Source organism: Mytilus trossulus, chromosome 2 (genome assembly GCF_036588685.1).
Source record: "Mytilus trossulus isolate FHL-02 chromosome 2, PNRI_Mtr1.1.1.hap1, whole genome shotgun sequence".
NCBI lineage: Eukaryota > Metazoa > Mollusca > Bivalvia > Mytilida > Mytilidae > Mytilus > Mytilus trossulus.
The window spans coordinates 11,075,578-11,092,592 of record NC_086374.1 but is presented as its reverse complement, the minus strand read 5'-3'; the positions used below and the strand labels follow the sequence as shown (position 1 = coordinate 11,092,592).

Here is a 17,015-nt window from a genome sequence, read left to right as displayed (position 1 = left end):
ATAAAACGAATTGTCTTTTAAATATTTTTAATCCATTAGACTGGATTCAAAACAAATCAAATTATGGAGACAATCCTACGTCATAACAAGAACTATTAATCCTTCTTTTTTTTATATTCGTATATATCTTGTTTGATTTAAATTAAATGTTCCAGTGGGTTTCAAAGACATTCGTCACTAGAATAAAATTGTTTACGTATCGAGTAGATCTATCAATTTTCATAATGTGCTTTCTATCTATTAAAGTTAAATTTTGTGATTTTATCAAAAGTGAGAAAGTGTTACAGTATTTATACGTCTTCTAAACATAAGCATAGATACAATATGAAAGAAAACAATATAAGAAAACAAAGAAAAAAACCCAAGTAGGACCAAAGTGTATGCCACTCCATCGTATGTCTATTGATTTTCCTTTTATTAATGAGCATACCTGATTGGTCAATTGAAGTAAGTACACTGTATAATACTCAAGAGAAAATCCTGCAACCGGAGTCGGGCTTCATCTGCATGGCCCCTAAACAAAATACACGACATACTATTTAAAACTTCAAAGCACATAAATGACCTGAATTAAGAAAAACATATATACGGCTTCAACAATGAGCAAAGTCTCATATCGCTTATTCAGCTATGAAAGACCCCGAAATGACAAATATAAAACAATTAAAACGAGAAAACTAATTAATGTTCTTTAACAAACAAAATGAACGAAAACCGATACCTAGTTATAAGACAATTACACACTTTTGTTCAAGATGTAAAGTACATTTAGACCCTACTGTTTCAGTAATGACCATATTTTTTTTTAGGTATGTTAGAGTATGGAATATTCAACTGCTTAATGATTGTTTTGTTTTATTTTTGATTTAACTGAAACTGTTTAAAATCAACCGATCAAAAAGTATGAACGAAATTACAAAATAAAATTGAAAATGGAAATGGTGAATGTGTCAAGGAAACAACAACCCGATCATAGAACAGACAACAGCAGAAGGTCACCAATAAGTCTTCAATGCAACGAGAAATTCCCGCACCCGGAGGAGTCCTTCAGCTGACCCCTAAACAAATATATATACTAGTTCAGTGATAAGTAGATTACCTATTTATTAATCTTAACTATGATTGATTTTTCAGTAGTGATTTTAAGAGATGTTCGCAATTACATGCTGCACTTTTCCATGTACACATGCCATATCTGATTATAAGTGTGGTTTTGCCTCATTATAGTTTCACTCTTAAATCTTCTTTTATGAATAAAAAGTACACAATGAATGTTTTATGATTTTTGGTCATTAAATTTTGTAGCATAAGTTTTGGGCAAGTTTTCAATAGAACTGATATATGTGAATTCAGCTATGGGGAATTTAGGCCAAGAATATTGTTCAGAGACCTGCCTCTTGTTGAAAAGGGAGTGGTGCCCTCTATATGGCCTTTATGTCGCTGTATTGCTCTCTGTATGACCTCCATGTCGCTGTGTTGCTCTTAATATGACTTTCTTGTAGCTGTTTTACTCTATATATGACTTTACTCTCTATTTGACCTTCATATCGAGGTGTTACCCTTAATATGACCTTCGTGTCGTTTTGTTGTTTTCTAACTGACGCATAACCATCATAACATTTAATTCGTTAAAATAATTAAAAAATCTGTAATATTATTTTTATAATTAGAGATTTGTTTGTTGATTTTTAGAATTTTAAATGATCAAAACCTATTAATGAAAGGTCAAAATATATAATAGCTGATAAATCATTTGAAAATGTTTTTAACTTGATTAATATTGTTATCTTACTGATTTACGATAGCTTACTTACCTAATATTTTATATCTAGTAGGCAATGACTCGTATAAACACATGATTTATATCAAAACACTTTATAGATAGATATTTAAAAATGTATTTAATACTCGATATCGTTTATTTAGATGACCCCCCTTAGATGAGATGGACTGCCAAAAATATTAACTAGCGATTCTAAGGAGCCTATGTCGCTCACTTGATATTTTTATTTACGATTGATGCATGAAATACTGCAACCGTTATACTTTTGCTTCTATTCAGTTTCAGAGATAAGTCAAAAACTGCATTCCACCCTATGTTCTATTTTAAGCCATGACTGCAAGGTTGCTGACAGGCAGAGTCATCGGACACACGTTTTAAACTAAATACACTAAAGGGTGATTATGGCCAAGTTTGGTGAAATTTGTCCCAGTTGTTTCAGGAGAAGACTTTTGTAAAAGATTACAAAAAATTACAAAAAATTGTTATTTGACTTTACAGGGCAATACTTGAACTCCTAATGGGGGCCAATGGACCGTCACAGTTTGGTCATGATGACTTATTTGTAGATCTTTCTTAACTGAACATGATTGCTGGTTACAGTTATCATTATCTACAATGTATGATAATATTGAAGATAATAACCAAAAACTGCAAAAATTCCTTTAATAACTAGTTGAGGGGCATCAATACAACAACAGTTTAGATCAACAGATAGATCTTAAACTGATGAACATTCAACCCATGTCAAATTTGCTGTAAATGCTTTAGTGTCAGAGATATAAGCCAAAAAACTGCATTTTACCCGTATGTTCAATTTCATAGCCATGTCGGCCATCTTTGTTTGCAGACGGGATAATCGGAAACATATTTAAAACTAGATACCCTTATAACGATTATGACCAAGTTTGGTTACATTTGTCTAACTAGTTACAGAGGAGAAAATATATAGATCTTAAACATTATTGCTATTTACATTGGGTCAGGTGAGTTAAAAAAAGCATATGACTCTTATCTAAATACAAGATAACGCCGTGTCCGTCACATGATATTGTATCATGTTTTTATTTTAAATCTGAACTACTTCCTTTTTCAGTATCCTTAAAAAACCCAAAATAAGTCGCATGAAACACAACACACATTCTCAGTAGATTCAAAAACAAAGTACATAACGTTGAAAAATTCCCTTGATCTGTATGGAATGTCGTCCATTTTGGACATAATCTCCACGAAAGAGCATGAAACAAACCTACACACCAGCTCTGGCTCGCTTGTAAGTTACACATGTCATGGGTGTTTAATGAATGTAGAATAGACATACGACCCGTGTAAACGATTCTTTCTTTTGAATTTATCATATTGTTTTGGTATATAAATCCGGCTCTTATGGTTTTCTAGTTTGAGTTATTTTTCATTTATAAATCATGTTTATAAAAACAGAACTAAATGTATCTTGATATGATGACTATACATCTGTCTATAAACGAGTTTGGTTCTACACCCTATCAATACTTGCATTTTGGCATTGCACGAGGTCATGCTTTTTTCAGAAAGTTTATAAAGACTTATTCGATTGGAAAACAAATAGTTTGTGAAAATATAGTTTATGGCTTAGTTGAAATTGGCTGTGATCTATTACTTCCACTGGCTCCGAATACTCTAAAACATTTGACTTTTCTACACTTTACTCAAGTATTCCCCGTTCCAATCTAAAAGGCAAATTGAAAAAGTTGGTATTACTTTGTTTCATTAAAAAGGATGGCGAACGTAGATACAAGTATCTTGTCTTTGGGGAGTGATAAATCCTACTTTGTAAAGAATCACTCTGATTTAAACAAAAAATTCTCTGAAACTGACAGAATCAACATGCTTGATTTCTTGATTGACAACATATTTGTTACGTTTGGAGGACGTGTTTTTCACCAGACTGTCAAAATTCCAATGGAAACCAATTGTGCACCTCTTCTTGTAGACTTGTTTCTTAATTATAATGAGGCTGACTTCATACAGGAACTTCTTAGGAAGAAAGATAAGAATTTAGCAATATCCTTTAACTTTAAGCTATATAGATGATGTTCTCTCACTAATTAATACAAAATTTGCTTACTATGTTTAACGAATCTATCCCATCGAAATAGAGATAAAGGATACTATAGGTACAGTTAAGTCTACCTCATATCTTGACTTACATCTAGAAATTGACAGTGAGGGTCGGTTGTAAACAATACTTTACAACAAAAGAGATGATTTTTAAGCTTTCCAGATGTCAGTGAACTTTCCATTTCTATGTAGCAACATTCCAGCAGCGCCTGCATACGGAGTATATAGATCCCAATCGATACGATATTCCCAGGCTTGTATTTCCTTGGTAGATGATAGATGATTGCTGCTCATAATGAAGCTATCAAATCAAGAGTTCCAAATGGTGAAGTTGAAATCACCCCTTCGTAAATTATAAAGACGTCATTTCGAGTTGGTTGACCGATAGGGAATAACCGTTTCACCAATGATATCGAATATGTTCCTTATGTCGTAAGTACAATACCTTCACTTTTCACGAATGTGACCGACCGAATTAGGATATTTACCGGATTTGTAATAACACAAGCAACTAGACGGGTGCCACATGTGGAGCAGGATCTGCTCACCCTTTCGGAGCACTCGAGATCACCACCAGTTTTTGGTGGGGTTCGTGTTGCTTAGTCTTTACTTTTCTATAATGTGTCTTCTGTACCATTATCTGTTCAGCAAGACATTGACGAGAAATGCATCCAAAGAAACAAAGACAGTTGTCGAATAACCTTAGAAAGATGTTCTAGGTAAAAGCGGACATACATCTCAAATGCCTTGTTTGCTTAATTATATTTCAAGAAGTAAAGGTAGAATACATTCACAGAAACAAATGTCGTGCCAACTACTTCAGCTAGAAATTTTAGGTGATGACACGAACAAAAAAAATCTAAAGAGAGTATTTGTCTCATACTACCATATTTAGATGTTGTAGGTTGTATGTAAAAGCATGAATGCATTCAGAGAAACAAATGCCGAGCTTGCTCGATACTATTTTAGCCTTATGTTGAAATAAAGGCTGATATACATCAACAGGAACAACGACCGTGTTGTTCGAAAACTTCTAAGAAATCCAGGCTGGTATACATCTAAAGGTATTAAGACAATACTAACTCCAAAGTTTTTTTCAGAAGAGGTTGATTGTAAAGGTTGAAATCCTTGGTACTTAGTCATTGATTGCCAGTTTTATAACTACTTCAGCCAAGGTCAACAGTTTAAATACCAAAAAGAAGAGTTACCACCGATCAACTTCAGCACAATCTTGTAGATAAAGGCTGAATAACAACACTAGGAACGGAAGCAATGTTTTCCCTTAAACTACTACTACACGAAGTAAATAAATGACATACATCTTAAGGAACAGAGTCAGTATGTGCCACAACACTTATTTCGCAAGGGGTTGCAGGTAAATGCTTGCATATACTATAGGGAACAGTATGTACCCTAAAACTGCTTCCGCAAAGGGTTGTGGTAAAGGCTTGCATACACCCTAAATGAAGTGAGGCAATATTTGCACAAAGACTTCTTAAGGAAGAGGTTTATGTTAATGCTGTCAAGCATCGCAAGAATCAGAGACAGTGTTTTCCCCAAATCTACTTCAGAAAGAAGTTGTATGTAAAGCTGAAACACATAAAAAGGAACAGAGTGAGTACTGGCTCCAACCACTGCAAAAAAGAGGCTTTCAAACATCACAAGGAACCAAAACAGTGTTGTCCCCAAATCTACTTAAGAAAAAGGTAGTAGGATATTAAAGGAACAAAGCCACTGCTTTCCCCAAAGGTATTAAGTTACGAATTTACCATATAACATGTCATCATCTTCTTGATATGGTAATCAGCATATCTTCTAAACCTTAGTAGTCTTTTTAATCAGACATGATATTGAAAGGGGTGTTACCTTGGATACCCACCTTGTTCTAAAATTTCTTTATGTCATGTGAAAAGTAAAATCACGAAAATACTGAACTTAGAGAAAAATCAATTCGGAAAGTCCATAATCACATGGCAAAATCAAATAACAAAACGCATCAAAAACGAATGGACAAGAACTGTCATATTCCTGACTTGGTACAGGCATTTTCAAATGTAGAAAATGGTGGATTAAAGCTGGTTTTATGACAGTCTCATCAAATTCTGTTATATTTACAATGAAACGTTAACCAAACAGACACAATAAATAAAATAGTCAAAATATGGGTACAGCAGTCATCATCGTGTAACAATTATGATGTGTTCTATCATATAGTGAATGGATACCAAATACATTTGATTTTTTCTTCATATATCACTCCTCAATCATTGATTGTTGAAAATCTTACTTAGTTCAGTATAATGTAAAATAACACTGCATTAATAATGCTTGAAAATAATCACAGTCAAGCAGTTTTGATTAAATAAGATTGAGAATAGAAATGAGGAATATGTTAAGGAGACAAAAACCCGTCCTTAGAGCACCAATGGGTCTTCAATGTAGTGAGAAAATCCTGTAGACTTAATTTTAACAAAATGTTGAGTTGGAGAACTTTTTTCCAAGTTTATTGACATGCATGCATCACAATATATAGTAACAACAGTAATATTTTAATATAATAACAGTAACAAAAAATATGTGGAATGACATTAAATTGCTAAATATAATGAGCATAAGGTGGTACCTAACACTACAGGGAGATAACTCTGTAAAATCAGCAGAACGTTTTAATGACGTCGTGTTGTTAAGGGAATATAAAACTTCTCAATGATCAAAATATGTTTTTGTCAAACTGCTATATAACCAGTGTAATTTTTCTGACAAAATGGTTGGTTCAAAATTTTCAAAATTTTTATATTTTTGTTAAAGTGTCAAAGTAAATATTTTGACAAAATTTTATGAAAATTAAAGGAGCCAAATTAATTTGAGTGAAAGTGTTGGGTACCACCTTAAGTGATAAATAATGATTTACCTAAAAAATTAATAACCCACAGATAACTGTGGTACAGATAAACACCCCAAAAATAAATTAACAAAATATGATATTGCTTTACATATGTAACACGAACAATCAAAGCCCTGCCTAGCCCATTAGTGCTTGTAAAATATATCACATTTGACCAATTTCACAGCCTCTCTTATAGTAATATGTTAGTAACCAAATATAAATGCGAAAAAGATATAAAATAATTTCACTAGTGGTCCTGTGTGTTGTTTCTGTCCTGAATTTTTAATTTTTCCTAAAAAAAATGATGAAGAGCTGTCCCAGCTCATGTGATTATGTATTAATGAAAATAAATGCATTATAGTAAAGTATTTATAACTCTGACAATCTGACTGTTAGTTTTTAGATTATGCTCAAGTAATTATAACAAAGTCTATTACCATTACAGCTAAGGTAAACATTTATTTACAAAGTAAACTAATAAATAATGACTTGAATGATATGAAAGACAGGAACTGGTCAAGCTTCCACTTACAATTTTATACAAATGTAATAGAAGTCATTTATTGATCATTGACCTGCAGTGGTCCTTCCTAATAGGTTGGATGGGACTATAGACACCAAAGGTGAAATCTTTTAAATTATTGACAAAAAATTGTGGTAAAATTGTGTGAGTTTGTTAAACAAACAAGAAATAGATATAATTTCAGCTACCACTTTTAAATCCATCTCATAAAACTTATTTTGCATTTCAGTATCTTCAAAAATGGACTTTTTTCAAAACTAATAATTTTATATAGGCCACATTTACTATTTTTACAATATTTTACAATATATTTGGGTATTGTGTAATTGTGTATTATGAAGTGTGTTATTATACAAGTATAAACATAACAAGATTTCAGTAGAATATTATGTAAATAAAATCATGACAATATAACAAGACTTTATCACATACAAAAATATATTTCACAACACAAAACAAAAATAGATTTCTATCTTTAAACCTATAGTTATATACCATTTATTCACCTGGACTGGTCATTCTTGAAAGTTAATCATAAATTTTGGCTTTAATATATAGTGTATGTCAGCATCATGAAACATACACATTTACATAACATTAATTGGTATATCTAGATAAGGATATTACTAATATCAAATATTCCAAACCAAGGGGTGTTAAAAAATAATTGTCATCATTTCAACATGAAAAAGGCTTAATATCACTTATTTATGTTAATTATAGAAAATATAAACAGCTATATTTTGGTAAAAAGTCTTGTTCAATATATATGCATTAATGTATTGAATATAATGGGCAGAATGAAATAGTGAAATACATAATTATTCATTCTATTCAAAATACCATAGTTTGACCCTATATTTGACCCTTATCTCAGGTTATATGGATCAAATTAAGACTGACACTATAAGTTATATGGTTCGCTACTGACCCCATACAGATCCATAGAGGGTTAGTAAAATCCATAGGGGGTGAGGCCAGAGGTGGTGAGTAGTTAACCGTATAACGAATTTATCGGACGCTGGACTTTTTCTGCGGCTTTTTGTTGAAAAATAAACAATGAAACACAACAACATAAATAGATGACTTCGCCATTAACGCGTCCTAAACCCCATATGAAACTTACTAACCCCATACGGTCTCATAGGGGGTCACAACATGACAGCGTTTAACCAATAAAAACGTGATAATTCATCTGTGGTCCGATAAAAGCTTGTATCTATATACAATTCTATTTTGATTTTCAACCAAATGATCTGTTAGTAATAAATTTGGCTATCCTTTTCAGGTTCCATTTGGTCCACTGACGAAATTAGATCCATAAAGTAAAGCCACTTTTAAGATAATACAATATAAATGCATACATCTGATTGATATAAATATTAATGTTTTGTCATGTCTAATATTGATTTTTAAATATTGCAAAATTTCCTAAACAGTAGACTTTTTATTTTACATTGTTTATATGTGTAGTGTTTTATTAATATTAATTTTGAGTTGTAAGCAAAGTAGATATATGATCAGGTTACCATAGCACCAAACATATAACATCACACACTGTCAGATAAAATCTACGCCTTTTCTACGGACAGAGTTATTTTATATTAAAGAAAAAGAATTAATCCAGTAATAAAAGCAATCAGCAGCCATATGCAGCTCCTCTTACAACATTTCCTAATGACCAATCCAGGGACAGATAACCCCAGTCAGTTAACTAGCTCTATATGTTCTTCATCTGGTGACGGCTCACGTTTGTACTCTGGTCTAGTTACTATGTAGATCACCAATGCTATCAAGGTCACAATCACGATTCCTAAACAGTTCATTAGAATTCCCTCTGGTGGTTTGTGGGAATAGTCTCTGGAAAATAAAACAAGTCCATTATTGTATTGTTGTGGTATCAACACCTTTGATACTTTATGTTAATTGGGACAATGTGATTATGTAAAAACAAAAGAATGATCTATATCTTTCAAATCGACTTCTTCTTTGGGTTTAAACTGAATTCTGGGAAAACATCGGTTATAAAATTACTTGTCATTGGGAATTAATCACCATTCAGTAACTGCAAGTAATCTAAGTAACAATTTTTGTTGCCTTTGGTCTTTTTGTTATTCACCTCTTTTTACTGATTACTCATTTGATGTAATGATACTACTCCTCTCAAGACAATTAAATTGGAAATTTTCAACAAGCAAGCTCTAGCATTAGTTAAACCAAATACACTGTAAAAAAGTGTATCTGAAAACTCAATCATTCTTTTTTAAGAACTGTTAAAGAAGGTCAAAGAAAGGCAGAAACCATTCTTTACATAATCATGTTTTGTGAGCACTGTGCCATAATGACATACCCTTGACTAATTTATCTAACACAATTTCACTTTAACTTACAACACAGGTATTTTACTTCCATTCTCAGGAAATGTTTTCATCATGAAGAGAGCTTTTTCTGTAATTCCCATGAGTGCTGTGGCCCCGGCCATTGTCAGGATGGCAATACCCCAGAACACATGATGAGGCATGTACTGTTTCTTTAGACCCATACTTAGTCCAGGAAACAGGAAGGAGGTAAGTCCACTTAACCACTGAAATAAAAACAATAATTTATTCACTCAGAAACTGAAACTTTTGTTAACATATATTACTGTGGATTCATTTATTTTCGTTGGTACCAATTTTCGTGGATTGAGGAAAACTAACATGTTCTTGGATATTTTATTTCGTGGTTTTGCCGAAGTCTGCATACAAGCCTATTGAAAATTTGTCATTAGTTGAACATTTAAGTTCGTGGTTCAACTGTTCCCACAAAATCCACGAAAATTGGTATCCAACGAATAATAATGAATCCACAGTATTCTACAACTGTGTCAAAAACATGAATTAATGGTGATATTGTTATCTAGTTCGATACATGTATAAACAAATTCACATGTAGCACCTAAGTCAGTCTTGATAAATGGCATACATAATTAAATATATGCCCATTCTTCATGTCCATGTAAATCTCAAACCATATGATATCAACTGATTAACCTTTTTCTTGTGCTCATCTCATATGCATGAAATATTTGTAACTTAAAATAAAATACTTTTGTATCTACCAAGTGTAAAACCAATACTTTTTGAACTAGATACAAAACTGAAGCAGTGATTTTTTACTAGTGAGTTACTATGGCCTTTTTACCTGGAGTCCAAACAACACAACAGTTATAATGCCCATCCAGCTATGGAGACTGTACATGTTTGGTATAGGATTTTTGGCCAGGTTGTGAGAGTCGAATACTGCCTTCAGACCAACAGCCGAAAATATCAGGGCCCCAAGATGTATCATTCCATGAAGAACCTTAATGTACAGCTTCTTCATGTTACGGAATACTCTGTAAGCAAGAATACCTGAAACAGAAAAACTTAACTGACATACAAAAACTTTCTTAATGGTCCAGAAGCATGAAAACTTTAGCTGCTTGCTTTCTTCATATTTTTCTTTTTCATTTTGTTTCTCTTTGTGCAAGGATAAATATTATAAAAGACTTACTCTACGCCAGAATAAATAATGTATCAATGTTATTGGATAAGGACAGATTTTCATAATTTCATTTGGTCTTTATTGAATGTCTCGCTGCTATCAAATAGAAACAGAATAAATATAAGAAATACTAGTCTGGAAGAGGTTATAGATCTTTGTATATGTTCCAGACCATACAAGTATATGGACCGTATGCATACGATCTGACCATACACGTATGGTCCGACCATACGCATACGGTCGGACCGTATGAGTATACGCGAATGGTCCAGTTGATCATACATGTTTTGGGATCATATGGGTTAAATTTAAACAAACATTTATCAAAATCTTTATTTTTCGTTATACAAATTGTTATTATTACAGTTAGATTGATATTCATCCGTGAGTTCTATTTTGTTTCTCAAGGTGACACTGGCTTCCACAAAGAAAGTCATATTTTTTTTTTCATTAACACGTTTTGTTCATGCATGTTCCTCTGCATATATATATATGGATGCATTTTTTTTGTAAAGTTCCAAAATATTCTAAAACTATTGTTCTTCCACTCTATGTTTACCGGTACTTTTGATAACTTCAATTTCAATGAGCATACTTGGCTGCAATGAATGAATTACCAACATGCTAAATACAGATTAACAGATTAAATAAGCGTGACTTTTTTAAATAGTTATAATATGATTTTTTTTTATTCCAATTACTATCATGACTATTGAACTTTTTATATTAATTTCAGATATAAGTTATGTTGATCTGCAATATCCATTTGTATCTAATAAACGTGACCAACTTCTTAATATTAGTCAGACCGTATGCGTATTATGAAAAAGTACGCATAAGGTCCAGACCGTACGTGTACGGTCCAAATACTCATACAATATGGAACATATATACATGTAGTCATATAAATCCAAACGTAAACAAAACACAAAAAAAAAGAAAAAATAAAGCAATTAAAGTTGTATTTAAAAATGTATATTCACCCAGGGTTAGTGCTACACTATGTAATAAAAGATGAAAATTTATAAAACTAAACTGAACCTTGATATATAACATGTGTACAATCTCTTACTGTTATTTATATATCACATTTTCAGAAATATCGACAACAACAGTTTGGAATTTTTTTTGAAATTGCTACCATTCTTTATTATAAATTTAAACAGAGAAATGCAGATCATTGTTGAACAAATACAACCAGATGCTCCGCAGGGCGTAGCTTTATACGACCGCAGAGGTTGAACCCTGAACGGTTGGGGCAAGTATGGACACAACATTCAAGCTGGATTCAGCTCTAAATTTGGATTGTGATTAAATAGTTGACACAGCATAGGTTTCTGACACAGAATGAATGTGTTCTAATGAACTTAAAATTTTTGTTTTCTCTTAGAGCAATTCACTTTGCTGTTGAATATTAATCCTCTCAAAAAAATGTTTGAAGAAATTTTCATTTTATATGAAATTTCATTTCAAATGAGAAAATTGAACCCATTTTTTTTAATCACATCCCCCTTTCCCTTATTCCAAATTAATCTCAATTAAATTTCTAATGGAGTTTGCAACAATAACTACTCATTTAAATACATCATAAAATATTAAGATGTAAAAAAACTGCTTGTTATCACTGAATGGTAAAGATTATTTTAATTTATCAGTTGGTAGTAAAAAGTGAATATACATTGTATATAACAAAGATTTGAGTTGATTCTGGACAAAGAAAGATAACTCCAATTAAAAAAATATATTGCTATTTCACAATATTGTGCAATTAGATATTTCTTGCTTACTATTCTGGACAAAGAAAGATAACTCTTATTAAAAAAAAAAATTGCTATTTCACAATATTGTGCAATTAGATATTTCTTGCCATTGTGCAATACTGTGCATTTGAAAAGACTTGCTATTGCACAATACTTAATATAATATTTTAGATCCTGATTTGGACCAACTTGAAAACTGGGCCCATAATCAAAAATCTAAGTACATGTTTGGATTCAGCATATCAAAGAACCCCAAGATTTAAATTTTTGTTAAAATCAAACTAAGTTTAATTTTGGACCCTTTGGACTTTAATGTAGACCTATTTGAAAATGGACCAAATATAAAGAATCTAAATACACAGTTAGATTCCGCATGTCAAAGAACCCCAATTATTCAATTCTTGATGAAATCAAACAAAGTTTAATTTTGGACCCTTTGGGCCCCTTTTTTCCTAAACTGTTAGGACCAAAACGCCCAAAATCAATACCAACCTTCCTTTTATGGTCATAAACCTTGTGTTTAAATTTCATAGATGTCTATTTACTTGTACTAAAGTTATGGTGGGAAAACCAAGAAAAATGCTTATTTGGGTCCTTTTTTGGCCCATAATTCCTAAACTGTTGGGACCTAAACTCCCAAAATCAATACCAACCTTCTTTTTGTGGTCATAAACATTGTGTATAAATTTCATTGATTTCTATTAACTTAAACTAAAGTTATTGTGCGAAAACCAAGAATAATGCTTATTTGGGCCCTTTTTTGGCCCCTAGTTCCTAAACTGTTGAAACCAAAACTCCCAAAATCAATCCCAACCTTTCTTTTGTGGTCATAAACCTTTTGTCAAAATTTCATAGATTTCTATTAACTTAAACTAAAGTTATGGCGCGAAAACCAAGAAAATGCTTATTTGGGCCCTTTTTGGCCCCTAATTCCTAAAATGTTTGGACAAAAACTCCCAAAATCAATACCAACCTTCCTTTTGTGGTAATAAACCTTGTGTTAAAATTTCATAGATTTCTATTCACTTTTACTAAAGTAAGAGTGCGAAAACTAAAAGTATTCGGACGACGACGACGACGACGACAACGTGATAGCAATATACGACGAAATTTTTTTCAAAATTTGCGGTCGTATAAAAATGATACTATACATGCATGACATGCATATATATATGCATTTAATACATAATGCTTCTTTAATTTTTAAACTTAATTTGGTAGCTATGAACTTTGGATTACCACTTGTACTGTCATGACTGTATAAAGAAAACACTTGCCATCACTATACAGAAAGATCATCCCAATCACCATGAACACTGGATGAAAATTAAATTCTTTTGCTGGATCACTTTGCCATGCAAATCCACCCCTGAAGTGTCCCATCCACACAGCCACCATAATTACTGCTGATAGTCCTAGTATTTGTACAGCAAGAACCAGTGCAGTAAACCAGCACATTCTCCCTCCCTGCTCTGGTTCTTTGTCAAACCTTTCCATATCTGTTTATCTGAAGAGGAGAGAAAATAGACATGTTACCTGCCTAATACATTGTAGAACAAAAACAAGAACATATTTATTACCAATTAAGGTGGTACACTACAGGGAGATTACTCCGTAAAGTCAGCTAAACGTTTCAATTACGGTGTGTGGTAAATGGTATATATTAAGTTTCTCAATGATCAAAATTGGTGTTTGTCAAACTGCTATCTAACCAGTGTAATTTTTCTGACAAAACAGTTGGTTCAAAATTTTTGAATTTTTTATATTTTTGTAAAAGGGTCAAAGTAAATACATTGTCAGAATTTTATGAAAATTAAACGAGCCAAATTAATTTTAGTGAAAGCGTTGGGTACCACCTTAAGCATCCGCAAGGGGCATATAGAGAATACATGTACATATACATGATATACATATATGTATAAGGAACAAAATTACCACCCAGCTTGCATAGTACATTTACAGTATATAAAATTTGCACTCATTGTATGTTTTTTATACTAGTCGATTCTGTTATTCTAGGCACCCCATGATAGCTGCCAGGGTGCAATGGATTTTGGGTACATTCCCTGAGATTATTGAGGATGTTTCAGTATCATAACTGTTCATAGATATAAGAAGATGTGCTTTGAGTGCCATGAGACAGCTCTCCATCCAAGTCACAATTTGTAAAAGAAAACCATTAAAGGTCATACGGTCTTTGACATGGAGCCTTGGCTTACACCATTTGTACACTGAAAAGCAAGCTATACACATAATACATGTACATGTACATATTAACATTTGTATTTTAAATAGGAGCTAGCTGAGGCCCACCCCAAGGTGTGGGATTTTTTCGCTGCATTAAAGACCCATTGCAATTTGGTCATGTTGGTGGCCTTCAGCTGCTATCTGTTATTGGGTCAGGTTGTTGTCTTATCAACATATTCCCCATTCAATTTTATGTATATGTATTTGCAACAATATTTACAAGGACAAAAATTAATGACAATGTCATTAACAACACAAAGGAAGTGCTAGGACACATGGAAGTCTGTTATTATGGTAATAGATGCTTCAGTGCTTGGAGAGAACCATTCATTTAGTTTAGCCTAGTACCAGAGATATGTGTTGGATGAAAATTCACCTTCTCATCTACAGCACTAAGTCAGAACTTAACCTGGGACCTTCAGCAAAGCAGCCCTCGTCTTAAACATCTAGACCAGGATCCAACAAACTTCCGTACTTCATGACTGTTTCCATAACCTTCTGCAACATCATTCTGTGTACTATTTATAATGTGGTATGCCATTGTGAGAAGTGTTTAAGAATATCTATCACCCGGTCTCACTAATTAGCGACAACAAGAATTTTAGCGACAACAAGCGTCAACAAGCGACAAGAAGCGACAACAAGAATTATTTTAGCGACAACAAGCGACAAATAACTATTTAGCGCTGGATAGGGAGGGGGGGGGGGGGGGGGGGGTCTGTTATTCTGTAAACATTTAATATTTACCCCTTTTTTCTCTAATCTTTAAAAAATTATCCCCTTTTTTCTCTAATTTTCCAAAAATTAACCCTTTTATTCTCTTATCTTCTATTTTTTGGCCCGTTATTCTCTAATCTTCAATTTTTAAGGGCATTATTCTTTAATCATTTAACCCCATCCAAACCCTCATGTATAACAGCTAGTATAACGTTTAATTATTGTATTATGAGATTACTTTAAAGTTTTCCTTGCCGGTGTTCTAGAATATATTATCAGAGACATATATACACATATATATGTGTATATATGTCTCTGATATTATTTATCTTATAATTTGTTTTTTTGTAACTCTTTTCGTTTATTTATACTTTGACTTTGATGAAAACAGATACATCCATTATCTTATACATATTCATCATATTTAGAAAAAAAAAGAAGCTCAATCTCTTTCTTCTTCACAAATGTTTAATATCTTCATCTACCAATATACTAATATAAACTTCACAATCTCTTTCTTCCTCACAAATGTTTCATTTCTTCGTCTATCTTTACTGAGACTACTATAACACATGTGTTATAGTAGTCTCAGATCTTTATAATAAAACATTTAAATTAAACATATCTGCTCGTAAATTTAAAAAAAAAACTTGACATACAAATTTCTTTATATCTAAAATCTAATATTTAATAATAAAAAAATGTTTTCTTGTCGCTAAATAGTCTTGTTGTCGCTTGTTGTCGCTAAAATAATTCTTGTTGTCGCTTCTTGTCGCTTGTTGTCGCTTTTTGACGCTTGTTGTCGCTAATTAGTGAGACCCTCTATCACCCTATAGACTGTAGTGTATACTACAGTTGTCTTATCTGACAAGTGACATCCTCATTAACATAATTTCACACTTTCACCATATGTTCACATTTCAAGATTTACAATCATATTAAAATATCACATAGCAACTTGTATAAGAACAATTTTAGACACTATTTCTAAACTGATTGTCAACAAGCATAATGCAGCAAGAGAAAAAAATATGTAAACAAAAGGTAACTTCACAGACATTCAGCTGTGACTTTGAACAGAATAAACATGTCTATGACTTTGTATTTTATAAAATGACATGAACACGTCGTTTTTAAAATCAATCTTTTAAATATTATAGAGAGCTAAGTAAATAAATCTTACCAATGCCTAGCCAGCCGGCGTAAAAGGATATCAATATTCACCGAACTGTGCCTAAACGTAAACAATCCATACAGAATAGGTGACTCTAGAAAAAACCGAACACCAGATACAACTAAAGAATAACACTTTATAATCACAATTACAAACAATGAGTCGTAATTGGGTAATTAATAGAAAGTTTTGCTAGTTTTTAATACAGAAACATATTTACATGGTTTTTATTTTGAATACAATGTTATGAAATATAAAACAAAAAAATCACAATATTATCAATAGCAAAAATTGGCGGGAGA

The 17,015-nt window shown here is 32.3% G+C and overlaps 1 protein-coding gene across 1 annotated transcript; it reads right to left on the bottom strand.

Annotated features, from left to right (window-relative positions):
- Nucleotides 1-6,357: 6,357 nt before the first annotated feature.
- Nucleotides 6,358-16,846, bottom strand: LOC134706469 (transmembrane ascorbate-dependent reductase CYB561-like). Its single transcript, XM_063565437.1, has 5 exons — nucleotides 16,723-16,846; nucleotides 13,853-14,082; nucleotides 10,474-10,682; nucleotides 9,681-9,874; nucleotides 6,358-9,150 (listed from the first exon to the last, which is right to left on the bottom strand). Exons 2-5 carry the CDS (start codon nucleotides 14,070-14,072, stop codon nucleotides 8,997-8,999), a joined length of 777 nt encoding a protein of 258 aa, XP_063421507.1. The 5' UTR covers nucleotides 14,073-14,082; nucleotides 16,723-16,846; the 3' UTR covers nucleotides 6,358-8,996.
- Between the last annotated feature and the right edge of the window lie 169 nt (nucleotides 16,847-17,015).

Coding starts and splice junctions, on each gene's coding strand:
- LOC134706469 (XM_063565437.1), bottom strand. CDS start 14,072: ATGGAAAGGTTTGACAAAGAACCAGAGCAGGGAGGGAGAATGTGCTGG. Junction 10,683..13,852: donor GATCTTTCTGTATAGTGATG/GCAAGTGTTTTC, acceptor TTTCTGTTTCAG/GTATTCTTGCTTACAGAGTA. Junction 9,875..10,473: donor TTGTGTTGTTTGGACTCCAG/GTAAAAAGGCCA, acceptor TTTTTATTTCAG/TGGTTAAGTGGACTTACCTC.